The 13,790-nt window shown below is 41.7% G+C and overlaps 1 protein-coding gene across 1 annotated transcript in view; it reads right to left on the bottom strand.

Annotated features, from left to right (window-relative positions):
* The window catches only part of abcc3 (ATP-binding cassette, sub-family C (CFTR/MRP), member 3), a 108,179-nt gene that overhangs the window by 30,900 nt on the left and 63,489 nt on the right, over nt 1–13,790 (bottom strand). The window contains 11 exon segments of the mRNA XM_034193124.1: nt 833–1,000; nt 1,361–1,537; nt 2,551–2,677; nt 2,755–2,821; nt 5,529–5,616; nt 5,706–5,852; nt 6,266–6,469; nt 6,600–6,692; nt 8,892–9,053; nt 10,129–10,306; nt 12,642–12,884. Of these exon segments, the coding sequence (XP_034049015.1) occupies nt 833–1,000; nt 1,361–1,537; nt 2,551–2,677; nt 2,755–2,821; nt 5,529–5,616; nt 5,706–5,852; nt 6,266–6,469; nt 6,600–6,692; nt 8,892–9,053; nt 10,129–10,306; nt 12,642–12,884 (1,654 nt within the window).

Below are 13,790 nucleotides of genomic sequence, written 5' to 3'. Positions count from 1 at the left end.
ACAGAGAAAAGTTGATTTGTCCAGCATCGAGGTCCACCGCACTCTGCAGGAGCTACGTGGACGTCAGTTGGGCAATGCTGATGTTCGTCGTGGTCCTGTGAAAATTTTGAAGATGCTTAAAATCTTCGACGTTCATGTTAAAATGCCAGCAAGAGTTGAGCTCCACTACTGCTACGTCACCTCCACCATTTACGATTTGTTGATGACGCACCTGAAGCAAGTGACGTAATTGCAGAGTTACGTCGAGTTTGTATAGGCTACGTCAGCTGACGTCACAAATGTTGAGTGGACGATCAGCTCCACCAAGGTATGATAACACTCTGCGGAGTGTGATACCAATGTGCCTGCCCTTCAATAACGAAGGTTAAACTACCTCCAACAGTGAGTCAGTGGACAGTCACCAAACATCGCCCCCTGTATGTCAAATAGCTTTGAAGACAGGGAGTTCAGACCCCTGGAGCAAGCCTTTTTCAGGCGTTTCACAGAGCTTTTTGAGAATCTGGTACATGGGTCACTTGATGTCACTGTGTGAAAGGGCCCCAACCCTCCATCTCATTTCAAATCTTGAGAAGTTATCCCAGTGTAGATGTAGGTGGCGAGCCGAGAGCATGGTGGTGTAAGAGGTTGGTATGCTTGCTTCCCTACAAGGAGGTCCAATTATTACAATTATTTCAGAGCAAGTAAAGTACAAAAAAGTACAGTTTGGTTCCAGCTATGAGTACCGGTACTGGTTTAAACATGAAAGTTACCCAACCTTAACTGTCCACTCAGGTGTAAATGGGAACCGGTCTTGGCTGAGAAAGTCAAGATGATGAAGTTAGGCGGTCCTTACCTTGCCTCTTAACGCTCCCTCTGGACCGATCAGGTTGTCAAAGATGTGTTTGGACACGTGAGCATCCACAGCGGACAGCGGGTCATCCAGCAGGTAGACATCAGCATCGCTGTACAGCGCTCGGGCTAAACTCACCCTCTGTCTCTGACCACCAGAGAGGTTGATGCCCTGCAGGATAACGACAAAATATTCAGATAAGCAGACAAGCAGGTTCTCAAACTGTGGCCTGTGGACCATCAAAAATGCTCTGGTTAACAATAACAAGAGAGAGGACCTAGAGTCCATCGTGGCTCCAAAGGGCGGTGGATGTCAACATGCTGCACCAGCGTTATATGAAAATCTTAGATTACGTGTAAGAACAAAAAACCCAGATAATGTGTTTCACAGAAGAAATCCTTGGTCAAATGTCTAATAATAACAAATATATTCGTAATAGCTAATAGAAACCAGAGACAAGCTAATGGCTGCAAACAAACACAAACAGTGGAGAATGAATTAAGGGGAACTATAAGTAGTTCTTTTCTGTACCTTCTCGCCTATCTCAGTCAAGTCTCCTCCAGGGAGCACATCCAGATCCGGTGTCAAGGCGCAGGCCTCCAAAACGCAGCGGTACTTTTGCTCATTGTAGGGATTCCCAAAGAGGATATTGTCCCGCAGAGTGGCATGCTGTATCCAGGCCTGCTGAGGTACATATGCCACTGATCCCTGAGGAGAGAGGCAAACTAATTTATATCGTCATGCACCTCTGCTTGCATTTACACACTGCGCATCCTGTGCGCACAGACTCACATATGTGCATCTGTGCGTGGGCCACCTGTTATGCATGGAAACATTTATTTGTAACCTTACAAGTATGAAGAAACTGGTAAGTAAATAGTAAACTAAGTATGCAAAATAGTTCAGTGTGCGATCTCGGCTGCTGAAACAGAAGTTTGCTGATTGCGACCAATTAACTCCAAGGTTTCACACATGCAAAATACAGATGCTATCATCACCTGCTAATTTGATTTTGAGCTTGAGAAATCATGTTGAGCGTGCAAACCTCACCTATTTGCATGTTCCCTCCCACAATTTTGTGCACGTCAGGTGGACAAACCCCAAATTGCATATCATTCAAATGCATATAGATAGACAATGTGTGCTATTTTGGCATTTGAAAGACATATCCTCAGTGCACTCTGCTAATAAATCAGCATGCGTGTTTCTCCTCTTTTTTTGTGAGTGCTGTGATGTTTTTGCTTGTTTTAAACACGTGTTATCATGTCATAAATTAGCCCCTTAGTTCAATGTTTCTGCCAATGGTACTGTTCTGGCTGAATTTTCTCCTTTTCCTCCATATTACTCCAAAGAGGAGGAAATAAGGAAACTTCTCTTAATATTTGACACAGCTGTACGTAAACATACTTAAGACTGCAGAATTGTTCTTTTGTCAAATTGCATTGTGTTTGCCCTTGTCATGATTGTTTGTAGTGTTTTTTACAGGCAGCATCTCCCCCACTTTGGCACACATAAGCAATTTAAAGTGAAGATAACAAAAATGCACAGAAGCAATGAAACAAGTGGAATTTAATCCTGTTAGCCCAACATTTCACCCTCGATATTCTCAATCTTTCTTAAATGTTTTGTGGATAAATATAGAGTGGAGACCAACACCGCTAAATAAATGCCGTCCTTTTAATTATGTGTTTTTTTTTTTTAAATGTCAAGTGAAGTAATACCCGAACAGAAACCGCTCCCTCGAGTTTCTCCATTTCGCCCAGCAGCGCAGAGATCAGCGAGGATTTCCCACAGCCAACTTGGCCGACCACTGCCAGCAGGGAGCCCTGGGGCACCATTAAGTTAATACTGCGGACACATGGTGGACGTTCACATGAAGACAAACGCAAGAAAACATACAGAGAGCGAAAAAAATAAGAGCATACCTCTGCAGAACAGGAGGATCTTCTTTAGCCCACGTGAACTTCCCGTTAACAACAGTCACCGAGCAGTCTGTTAGCAACAACAACAACAAAATCATCCCATGAATTTCTTCTTTGTAATGAGACACACTGTTAAACTGAGTCATCAAAAACCTTTTCAACAGGTTTACAGAAGAGTCAGCAAGTGAAAGTACAAATTAGAAAGCAATGACTGCAATGGAACAGTTTCAACAGCCTGAAAAAAAAAAAAAAAAAAAATACTAGAGCCCTATAGAGCGCAAACCACTGCCAACACTAGTTTCCAATTCCACAAAATTTTACTTTGGAAAAAAGTTTTCCAGGTCAAAGTCCTGTTAGAAGTGAATTTTTAGTGATCAAATGTTAGGAGGATGTATTTAGTTCATGCACTTGAATCCAAGTTTATTTGTGGTGCTGTCAGGTTTTTTTTTCTAGTTTTTCAGCTTCTGAATTCTTTTCCAAATGATTTTCACAGAACATTGTTTATCTCTGCTGTACACAATTTGTCATTGATTTTTGGCACTTGGTTTCTGACTGATAACTGGAAGACAGGCATAAAATTGGAACCTCCATCCAATTTTGGTGGTGTAGGTAAATCCAGAACAGAAAAATGAGAGTGGCCGAGGCACTTTTGATTGAGATATAATGCAAAATGTACACCAAATGGGCTTTTCAATACTAAATTCAAATGTCCACAAAATCCATAATCCAGATAAGATCCGGATCAAACTTTGTCAGGCAATAGTGAGTGCCAGTCTGCACCTCGCTTTCAAATATGACAGTGATTGGAGCACGTTTCATTAAGATATAATGTAAACTATACATTAAATGGGATTTTCAATGTTAAACTTAAATGGCCACAAAATCTGTAATCTGGATCAGATCTGGATCAAACTTTGATCAAAACTTTTCAACATTCATTCAATGTTAAAGGTTAGGGATTTTTCTAATTTTCCAAGATTTTTGACTGATTCTGACCTATGACCTTGAAAACTGAATCGGTTCTTGCTTATCAGGATATGAATCTTAAGTTTAAAAAAATCCTAACGATTTATGAAAAACTGTGGGCTCCAGGCTGTTCAGAATCAAATAGACAAAGAAACAAACAAACGAGGGCGAAAACATAACCTCCTTCAATGTTATTTCTACCTTTTATGTAAAATTCTGCCCCTTACCAAAAACCAAACCATTGTATTCCTCATTTTGAGTTTATTAAAGGTCACGTTAGAAACCAGGTCTGGGACCCTCACAGACAGTGTCCATCTTGTGAAAAGCCCATGAAGTAACTTGTATAACACTTTTAAACAATGTGGGTGTTAACATGGGTGTGGTTTAGTCTCACATTTCTAATGTTACTGGCTCTCACCAACAGGGGGTGGTCTCCCCTGGACACATGACAGAGTAAAACTTAACATATTTCTCAGAACTTCAAAACAAATAACACAAATACTTAATAGCTAACATAAAACAAAGAATTAGCACAGATATTATCTAACATCAACTTTGTTGGCGTAGGTAAAAAAAAAAAGCACAATAAAGAGACTGCACAATGACACGGCACTTTTTCAGACTGCACAATGACACGGCACATTTTCAGACTGCACAATGACATGGCACATTTTCAGACTGCACGCTGACACGGCACATTTTCTCCAGCTATTTTAAAGATGTGAATCAGCTGTGAATATGTGTAACAACAACAAAGAACAAGTTAAAGTGTCTTTAGCTTGTGTGATTCTGAACCGTGTGGTATCAGACTGCACGCTGACACGGCACATTTTCTCCAGCTATTTTAAAGATGTGAATCAGCTGTGAATATGTGTAACAACAACAAAGAACAAGTTAAAGTGTCTTTAGCTTGTGTGATTCTGAACCGTGTGGTACATACGGTCACATGTGATTTCATTTGATCATCTAAAATTAGGCAGGTCTTTACACACATGTAATTCACCCTGTTTTCACCCACAACCGTGTTGAACTAGACTTCAGGAAATTACTCAACACCAAATTGTTGCTGACCCAAGATATTTGGGGCATTGTTTCATCTCACAGTCTTCTTGCCTGAGTTCAGAGGCTGCTGACTTTGGCTTCTGTGGGTGAAAACAGGGAAGGTCACATGGGTCAAAAACCCCAGAAAATGTTTTACTTTTCTGCTTTATATATATGCGTCAACGACTAACTAATCATCAACATATTCACTGATTAAGTAATCCAAATTTTGTCCAACTTTAAACTCACTGTTTCTTTAGTTGCATGGCTGAAACAGATTTTAAACAAGTGAAAAAGGTCGGTGCTGCGTTTGTGGATGGATCCACTGTGAAGGACAGAACGATCTCCATTTACTCACTCATCTTCAACCGCTTTTCCAGGATCAGGTCAAAGGGATCTCCATTTATTTATTCTTTTTTATTTGTGTGAGATGAGGTAGTCATAGGTTAACAGGACTACATTCCCTGAAATGGATCATAAGGTTGAGCCTGGCTAAAATATTAAGGTTTTAAAACATTTATTGACCTTGTGACCATGTGGTTAATGAACCTGCTTTCAGAACAGAAACGTCCTGGTTCAGGATCACTTGTGCCCGGGCTCTATGTAATGTGAAGTTACACCAAGTAGGGCATCCAGCGTCAAACGTGCGCTAAATCACCATGCCGATCCATGTCCAGTCTGCTGTGGCGACCTTGTGCATACCGAACTTGCGGCACTGTTACCATGGTAACACAGAGGCTCCCGCGGCGCTAAACTCACTGCCCGTTTACCTGAAGCTGTGCTTTTCTTGTCCACAGACTTTGGGTCCAGCTCATCGTGACTCAGGAAATGTTGGATTCGCTTAAGCGAAACGCTGGCCTGGAACACAAGACCAACAAACAGGTACTCTAAGAACCCGACTACGAAAACACAAGCATTAGAGGAAGAAACGGAGCGAAGGTTCCCACCTGCACCAAGCTGCTGATGACTTGTGGAAGCATGTTGAGAGGAAACCTGAGGATGTTAAAGAGCGAGAGAGACACGAAGGCCCTCTCTGCATCCAGCACGTTGTTCTCATCCACAGTCACGTACACCGCAAATGTTGTCATGGCCACCTGGAGACACACGGACCAACAGGGCTGGACGTCTTTACAGCAAGAATAATGTTTAGAACATCTAACGGACAGGAACTCAGATGACGGATACACTGATATCTGTTCACTTTCCTTCCAAATTAAATCCACAGTGAGGCAAAATGCTGAAAAGAAAATATAAATCTATATAAATAAACTCAAATCTTTTATATTCTTTAGTAAGAAAAAGGTTCCTGGTGTTGCGTCCGTGCATGTGAACCTGTGTATGTCATATTACATTCTTACAAATAGCTTGACTTTAGACCAACTTTTCTGTGTTCTGTGCTGCAGTCGCTTCCTGTTTCCACACGACAGGAATCCACCTGCACTGCCCCTGATGGTGGTCTACACTTGCCTGGGCCCTAGGCTTGAAGAGTGCCATCTTTAGTACTGACCAAGAAAGGCGCACTGGTCCAGGCCATGGTGGACAGAGCTCCCAGGTAGGCCATCTTACGCAGAATATTAAGCTCCTTCTGCCGAATGGCGAGAACCTTCTCCTTAAAGGAGTTCTCCCAGGCGTACAGCTTCAGCACCTTGATTCCATTCAGGATCTCATTCATTAGTTTGATGCGGGTGTCTTTGTACTGCATCTGCTCAACCTGGTCCACAGAAACAGGACAACAGGTTGACTAGAATAACTCATAGTGCATTAGAAGTGTTTTCTAAAATTAATGGGGAACATGGGCAGAGTACATCTAAAGGCGCACAGGTTGGAGTCACTGCTCTTACCTGGTAGGCTCGCGTTTTCATGGCAATAACGGCATTTAACGGGATCAGCAGGATCATGACGGCCACTCCAGCCAAGACTGACGGGCCGAGAGTCTGTCAAATAAAACAAACATCAGCCACCAATAAAAGCCTTACAAAATAAAAGTTACATCTGGGAGCACATAGTGGTGTCAGGCTTCGCTGCATCCATGAGACTATAGAACCACAATGGGTCTTGGATAGTAGGGTTCTCGCTTAGGGGACCCATATGCTGTGATTTGGATCCCCAACGCTGTGATTTGGGCCCCCACTCTGTGTTTTAACCAGCGTGGGGGGCTTTTCTGTTGTTCCCCCCCCCCCCCCTTTTTTAAAGGACATGTCACATATTATTTAATGTCACAGTTAGCAACACAAAATAGTCATGATTATAGTCATGATTGTAAGTCTATCCACGCAAATGCGGTAATAATTAGTGGCCATTGATGTATTTTATTCCTATTTATCCCTCTCGCTCTGCGAGTCAGTAGGTACTGGAAAACATCTTATTCAGCATTGCTCGCCATTTCTCAGCATTTGACGTACAGAAACATCCAGATGGCTGACAGACAGAGTGAAACGAACGCTGCTACATCCAACAACCAACCTTCTGAGCTTTCCTTTGAAAATGATGGCTCGGATTTACATAGAATGTACAGAAAGGAGGCGATACACTTCACCCAGAAACTCTTAGCTGATGGCGGAGCTGCTGTGGGAGCACATCAAAATAGTGGAGATGATTGGAGGAGAAAGCCACTTTTGGAAGTGGCCCAGAGTCCAGCAGCCATGGCTCATGGTCAGTGGACACACCTCTCTGCACCAGCTGAGATTATCCTTTTTCTTCCGATTGTAAATCAGAACCACAATGGGAAAACATCTCATGTGGGGTTAATCACAGCGGACCTATGGAGGACATTTGTCCACAGGCGGATGGCATGGACCTGGACATGGTTCTCCAGCTTGAAATCACATGCCATCAGTGTGTGATGGTGCCAGTTGGGACCTCTTTGATGGAGTGGACCTGGACATTATTCTCCGGCTGGAAATTGCACGTGATTCATGTATGATGACTTCTTTGATGGTGTGGACTTTACATTTATAATCTTGGAAATCATTCTACAACTGGGTGAGTGCCCTGTTCAGTTTTTTCCTTTTGTATTTTGTTCTCCTCAGTGGAGCTGGTAGGCTTTGTTAATTTTATTTTACTTTGAGAGTCTGTCAGACTTTGGATCTTGATGTGTGCAATGTCTGCTGTCTACCGGGGCAGCACACTGCTTTAACCCTGTTATAGCTCCCACCATGAACATGCACATGTAACTCTCCACTGTTTTACAAGCTGTCTGATCACACAGATGTATTGCTTAGATTTTTCACAGTTATATTATAGACAACACTTATAAGCGTGTACAAAGCTGAACCTCTAGCAGAGGTTTTTAATAGGCTGGGTTCATGATGGATGGACGTGCACGCACACCAAGTAGCTGGTGTTTTTACCATGACTGCATCCAAATTAACAGGTATCACTTGGTGGACAAGTGGTTAGTGCACTTGGTTTTGGTGTGGAAGGCTCCCGGTTCAAATCCCGCCCCTGCCACATTTCTCCATGGAATGTGGAGTTGCGTCAGAAAGGGCACTGGGCATAAAACTTGTGCCAAGTCAACATGCAGATCCACCTTGGATTTGCTGTGGCAACCCCGAGTGCAAACAAGAGAGCAGCCAAAGGGACTTACTTAATAACAAGTTATCATAACACAGCTTTTGCGACAACACTCTTTTGCAAACTTTGGAATTAATCTGTGGCTCCGTTCTTAATGTTAGCAGCTACTTTCCATTCAAGCACACTGTGAAAGTTCAGGTACATTTACCTGAGTAGTCTTTCCTTTTTTTTAGTGCACATGCCAAATGTAAAACTGACTGGAAAACACTGTATTTTTGTGTGCCTCTGAGAGGAAACATGGCAGTCTTTTGAATAATCTGTTATTTCTTACTATGTACAGTGTCTCTTAGTATTAATTTGTTGAGGCTCTCTAACTCCATTTATCATGATCCTTCACAAATTCATAAAAAAATAACTTTTGGCTTTAAATTAAGGCTGTAAGAATGATTAAAAAACTTTGGCTTTACTTTACAAAATGTGGCCCTCGAAATGCAGGATATAGTGTTTCAAAGGGTTATAAATTTGTACTGATAAGATGTACTGATAAATATCAACATTCACTTATTCCTCATACCAACATGCCTGCTTGTGGTAAAATCTGTTCTGTGCACGTACTGTACCTGCCAGAGGAAATAGAGCGCCAGCATTATCTGCAGAGGAGCAGACCAAAGCATGTTGAGGAAGGTGGTGAGATCCATGAACCTCTGAGCATCCACGGACATCAGGTTAACCACCTCTCCCACCGTCGACGAGCGTTTAGCAGCATTGGTTATCACTAGTGCCTGAGCATAACACGAGAGCAGCAGGATGGAAGAGTGGTTAGAATTCTTGCCTACAGTGACAAGGTCTGGGGTTCGATTCCATCAAACTATTAACGTATTTTCCAGAATATAAGTCGGAATTTGTTTGGAGTTTTTTTTATTTATTAGTTTGAGAGGTCCTGCAACTTATAGTCTGGTACCATTTTTATCATGAAAAATCTCATATTCATTATTAACAATCGTATTTATGATGACTTTCCCAGATGTCAAAGCACAAAACAAAAGAAATAATAAAAGAATAAATACTAATAACAAAAGGTACACTACAACAATGCACAAAAAGCCAAATTAAAAATCTGATAATACAGAAAAAAGGTGCAACTTCTAATCCAGTTGAATTTATAGTACTGTGCAAAAGTTTCAGGCATTCCACAGTTATAATAAAAGTAGCATTTCATAGTTTTGAGGTCTTGCGACTTATACTCTGGTGTGATATACATACCGAAAAATCACACATAAATAGAACCCAATTTTCATAATGATTATCACTAAAGTTGAAATTAATCACGCATTTCATTTATTTATGAATATTTATCAGCTTTTCATAATTTTTAATCCTTTCATGATGCAATAAATGTGCCTAAAACATTTGCACAGCACCCTATATATGGGTTTTTCTTCTTCAAAAGGCATTTTTTGAACAGGTGTAACTTACACTCCGGAATATACAACACTATTATTATTTTTTAATTTAATGGCTCCACCCCTTAATGCAGAACTTGCCCAAAATTTTATTTAATCTGTTACAGAAAATGACACAAATTGTTGATTAATCCAATTATTTAACAGTTTTTATTCTACTGTAAGTAAAACCATACTTGCTGTGTAACATCTTACAAATGACTGTGAGCTAAAGAAAAGTCGATTAGTCGATACAAAATGCAGAATAATAAAGTAACAGAAAATAATTATTCTAATAACGGATTTCTACTCATGTGGGAAATTTAACTTTTTTTTTTAGTTTGCAGTTTCCAAATAAATAATTTTTATCATTCGAAAGAAAACTGTACGTGTAACTGTAAGTGTATTTATGCACCTTTCTGTAGATGGCTCCAATAACAGCTGTGCGCACATTCATGCCAGTGATGAAACAGTAGTTGAACTGCTGGTGGAGGACGAGAGTCTGCAGAACGGCTGTAAAGAACATGAGGAAGGCCAGCGCATAACCCCACCAATCAGGAACACCCTTCTGTTTGGTGAACCCGATCAACATCCTACAAAAGCAGGAAATGGAAAAAATGAATTTATCATTCAAAGCAATGAAAAGAGCCACGCTAAAAAAGCAGAGGACTAACTTCGAGTGCCAAGCCTGGTTAAAAATGCATTCTGTCACAAATTTTCCACAGCCATCTGCACCAGAAAAAAGATTTTATTATTATTATTTTTATCATTATTATTATTATTATACCTCAACATGAGCTGCTTCAGATGGTCTGAGATAAGCAGACTCACCCCGTGCAGTATCTCAAGTTTTTAGGATGAATATAACTGTTACACCACAGAATTATTCAGTGTTCACATCATTATAAAGAGAAAAGTGATTCAGATATTTGCATTAACTGATCATTATTACATGCATATGAAATAATAACAAAAAAAAACAAAACATTGCATACAGAAAACCTCCCCGCTTTCTCACTGATACACACTCAAAGATGCAAGTAAGTGTTTAACAAACTAGCTGTTATTAATAAAATTCTGATGTGAAGAACTACAGGCTTGAACAGGAAACACATTTAGTAATTTCTTCTGGCACCTCCCATTTTGTCTTGGGGTTGTCATGGTGATAATTAGGCCAAACACCACCCCCTAGTGGTTAAAGGACACTAACTCTTGTTTGTTTATTTAATGTTTGCGCTTCCTCGTTTTGAGGGTTCAAGCCCGAATATGGAGGTTTGGAATTTATTACATCAAACAGAGATACGAGTTCACATCTTGTTGGGCAGATTTACTCCTGAGTTCATTTGGCTGTGATCGATGAACACTTTGAAAAATCAAACGGTCATCGAGACAGGCTTGTGATACTTGGCCTAAACATCAACTGTGCCCATTTTCATGAAAAAAGTAGGACAAATTGTGGCATATCAAACATTTTTTAAAACTTTTGCATGAAAGCCAATGTGGTGTAAAATCTGTTACAGTGGAAATACACGTATCATATTTTCCAGGGTGTAAGTCGTGGGTTTTTTTTTCCGAGTGTGGGAGGTCCTGCAACTTGGATCATAATAGTGATTAACGCCTGTTTATAAAATAATTGTCCAGGAATCAAAGCACTAAAGAAAATAAACTCTAATAATAAAAGAATAAATGGCAATACCACAACAAGACACAAACTAAAGAGCTGCTAACACAGAGGAAAGGGAGAACTCGCACTCCGGGAAATACCGTCACTGCACTGAACTCTGCTTGTTCAAAAGATGGCAATGGTAACTGTATTTTTTAAAATCTGGTAAACGATTCAAAAGTTGCAAGCACAAACACACCTCCAACCTTTTAACTCTTGGTGACGCCAGAGTGCTGGAGATGCAGACACGAAACCTGCTGAAATGAATGACAGAACGCTCTCCCGTACAATAAGGTTGTAGCATTTAAATGAAATGTGACAGAGACGCACACACTGATAAGAGTGCAATCCTATGACCTATCCTACCAATCAATCAATCAATCAATCAATCAATTTTTTTATATAGCGCCAAATCACAACAAACAGTTGCCCCAAGGCGCTTTATATTGTAAGGCAAGGCCATACAATAATTATGTAAAACCCCAACGGTCAAAACGACCCCCTATGAGCAAGCACTTGGCTACAGTGGGAGGAAAAACTCCCTTTTAACAGGAAGAAACCTCCAGCAGAACCAGGCTCAGGGAGGGGCAGTCTTCTGCTGGGACTGGTTGGGGCTGAGGGAGAGAATCAGGAAAAAGACATGCTGTGGAAGAGAGCAGAGATCAATCACTAATGATTAAATGCAGAGTGGTGCATACAGAGCAAAAAGAGAAAGAAACACTCACTGCATCATGGGAAACCCCCAGCAGTCTAAGTCTATAGCAGCATAACTAAGGGATGGTTCAGGGTCACCTGATCCAGCCCTAACTATAAGCTTTAGCAAAAAGGAAAGTTTTAAGCCTAATCTTAAAAGTAGAGAGGGTGTCTGTCTCCCTGATCTGAATTGGGAGCTGGTTCCACAGGAGAGGAGCCTGAAAGCTGAAGGCTCTGCCTCCCATTCTACTCTTACAAACCCTAGGAACTACAAGTAAGCCTGCAGTCTGAGAGCGAAGCGCTCTATTGGGGTGATATGGTACTACGAGGTCCCTAAGATAAGATGGGACCTGATTATTCAAAACCTTATAAGTAAGAAGAAGAATTTTAAATTCTATTCTAGAATTAACAGGAAGCCAATGAAGAGAGGCCAATATGGGTGAGATATGCTCTCTCAATCCTATCCTATCACCTGCTCAACCGGCCAGTGGAGGATAAAAAATAAAAATAAAAAAAAAACCCTATCTGTTTGTGTCATACACAGGACAATGCTGCATCTCGTATGTGTTCACCTGAGGAGCTGAGGGTTGATGAAGATGATCACATCCTGCAAGAGTTTGAAGGCTGAGCCAATCAGAAAATAGGGGCCAAAGGCTTTGAGGAGGGCGCGTAGAAACGATGCCTGTCGAGGAGAAGCCTTCTTATCAGACAGAAGCACCTCGACTTCATCTGGGCTGCTTTGACCTCCTGGATGATGATTGGTGGTTGACGGCGGCGACTTGGAGTATACAGCCTGACTGGAAAGTGTCTGTTCACTACAGAGAAAGTGTTTAGATGGTTATGGAAGGGTTAGGAGAGGGAGAGAGAGGGAGAGGGAGAGAGAGAGTGCGAGAGAGAGGAGAAACCGTGATCATCTCTGCAGCTGTAGTTTGAGGTTGATGTAGTTTGACCAAGTTAATCAAAAAGGACAAAACTCTCAGAACATAAACCATCATACCAGCAGTACAAAGTAAATGAATAAAACTTCTACCAACAACAAATATGTGTTTCTGAAACAGTTTGAAGTGCTCATATGAAGAGTATAAATTGTGTTTTTGTTTTTTGTATTACTATATATATATATATATATATATATATATATATATAAGACCTGGCAGGCCCAAACGTATCGTGAGGGTCTGCTGGGAACGACTGGCGGAACCCTCTGTCAGCGAGGTCCTCCGGGAGAGCTTCTCCCAGATCCCGGGGGAGGTTGGAGACATGGAGTCCGAGTGGACCATGTTCTCCACCTCCAGTGTCGATGCGGCTGCTCATAGCTGTGGTCGCAAGGTCTCTGGTGCCTGTCGCGGCGGCAATCCCCGAACCCGGTGGTGGACACCGGAAGTAAGGGATGCCATCAAGCTGAAGAAGGAGTCCTACTTATCTTTGTTGGTAGGTGGGACCCCAGAGGCAGCTGACAGGTACCGGCAGGCCAAGCGTGCTGCAGCCCGTGCGGTCGCAGAGGCAAAAACGCGGGTATGGGAGGAGTGCGGGGAGGCTATGGAGGAGGACTATCGGTCGGCCTCGAAGAGATTCTGGCAAACCGTCCGACGCCTCAGGAGGTGGAAGCAGCTCTCCACCAGCACTGTTTACGGTGCGGGTGGGGAGCTGTTGACCCTGACTGGGGATGTTGTCGGGCAGTGGAAGGAGTACTTCGAGGATCTCCTCAATCCCATCGTCAC

Source organism: Thalassophryne amazonica, chromosome 18 (assembly GCF_902500255.1).
Source record: "Thalassophryne amazonica chromosome 18, fThaAma1.1, whole genome shotgun sequence".
NCBI lineage: Eukaryota > Metazoa > Chordata > Actinopteri > Batrachoidiformes > Batrachoididae > Thalassophryne > Thalassophryne amazonica.
This window is presented reverse-complemented; position numbering and strand designations above follow the sequence as displayed.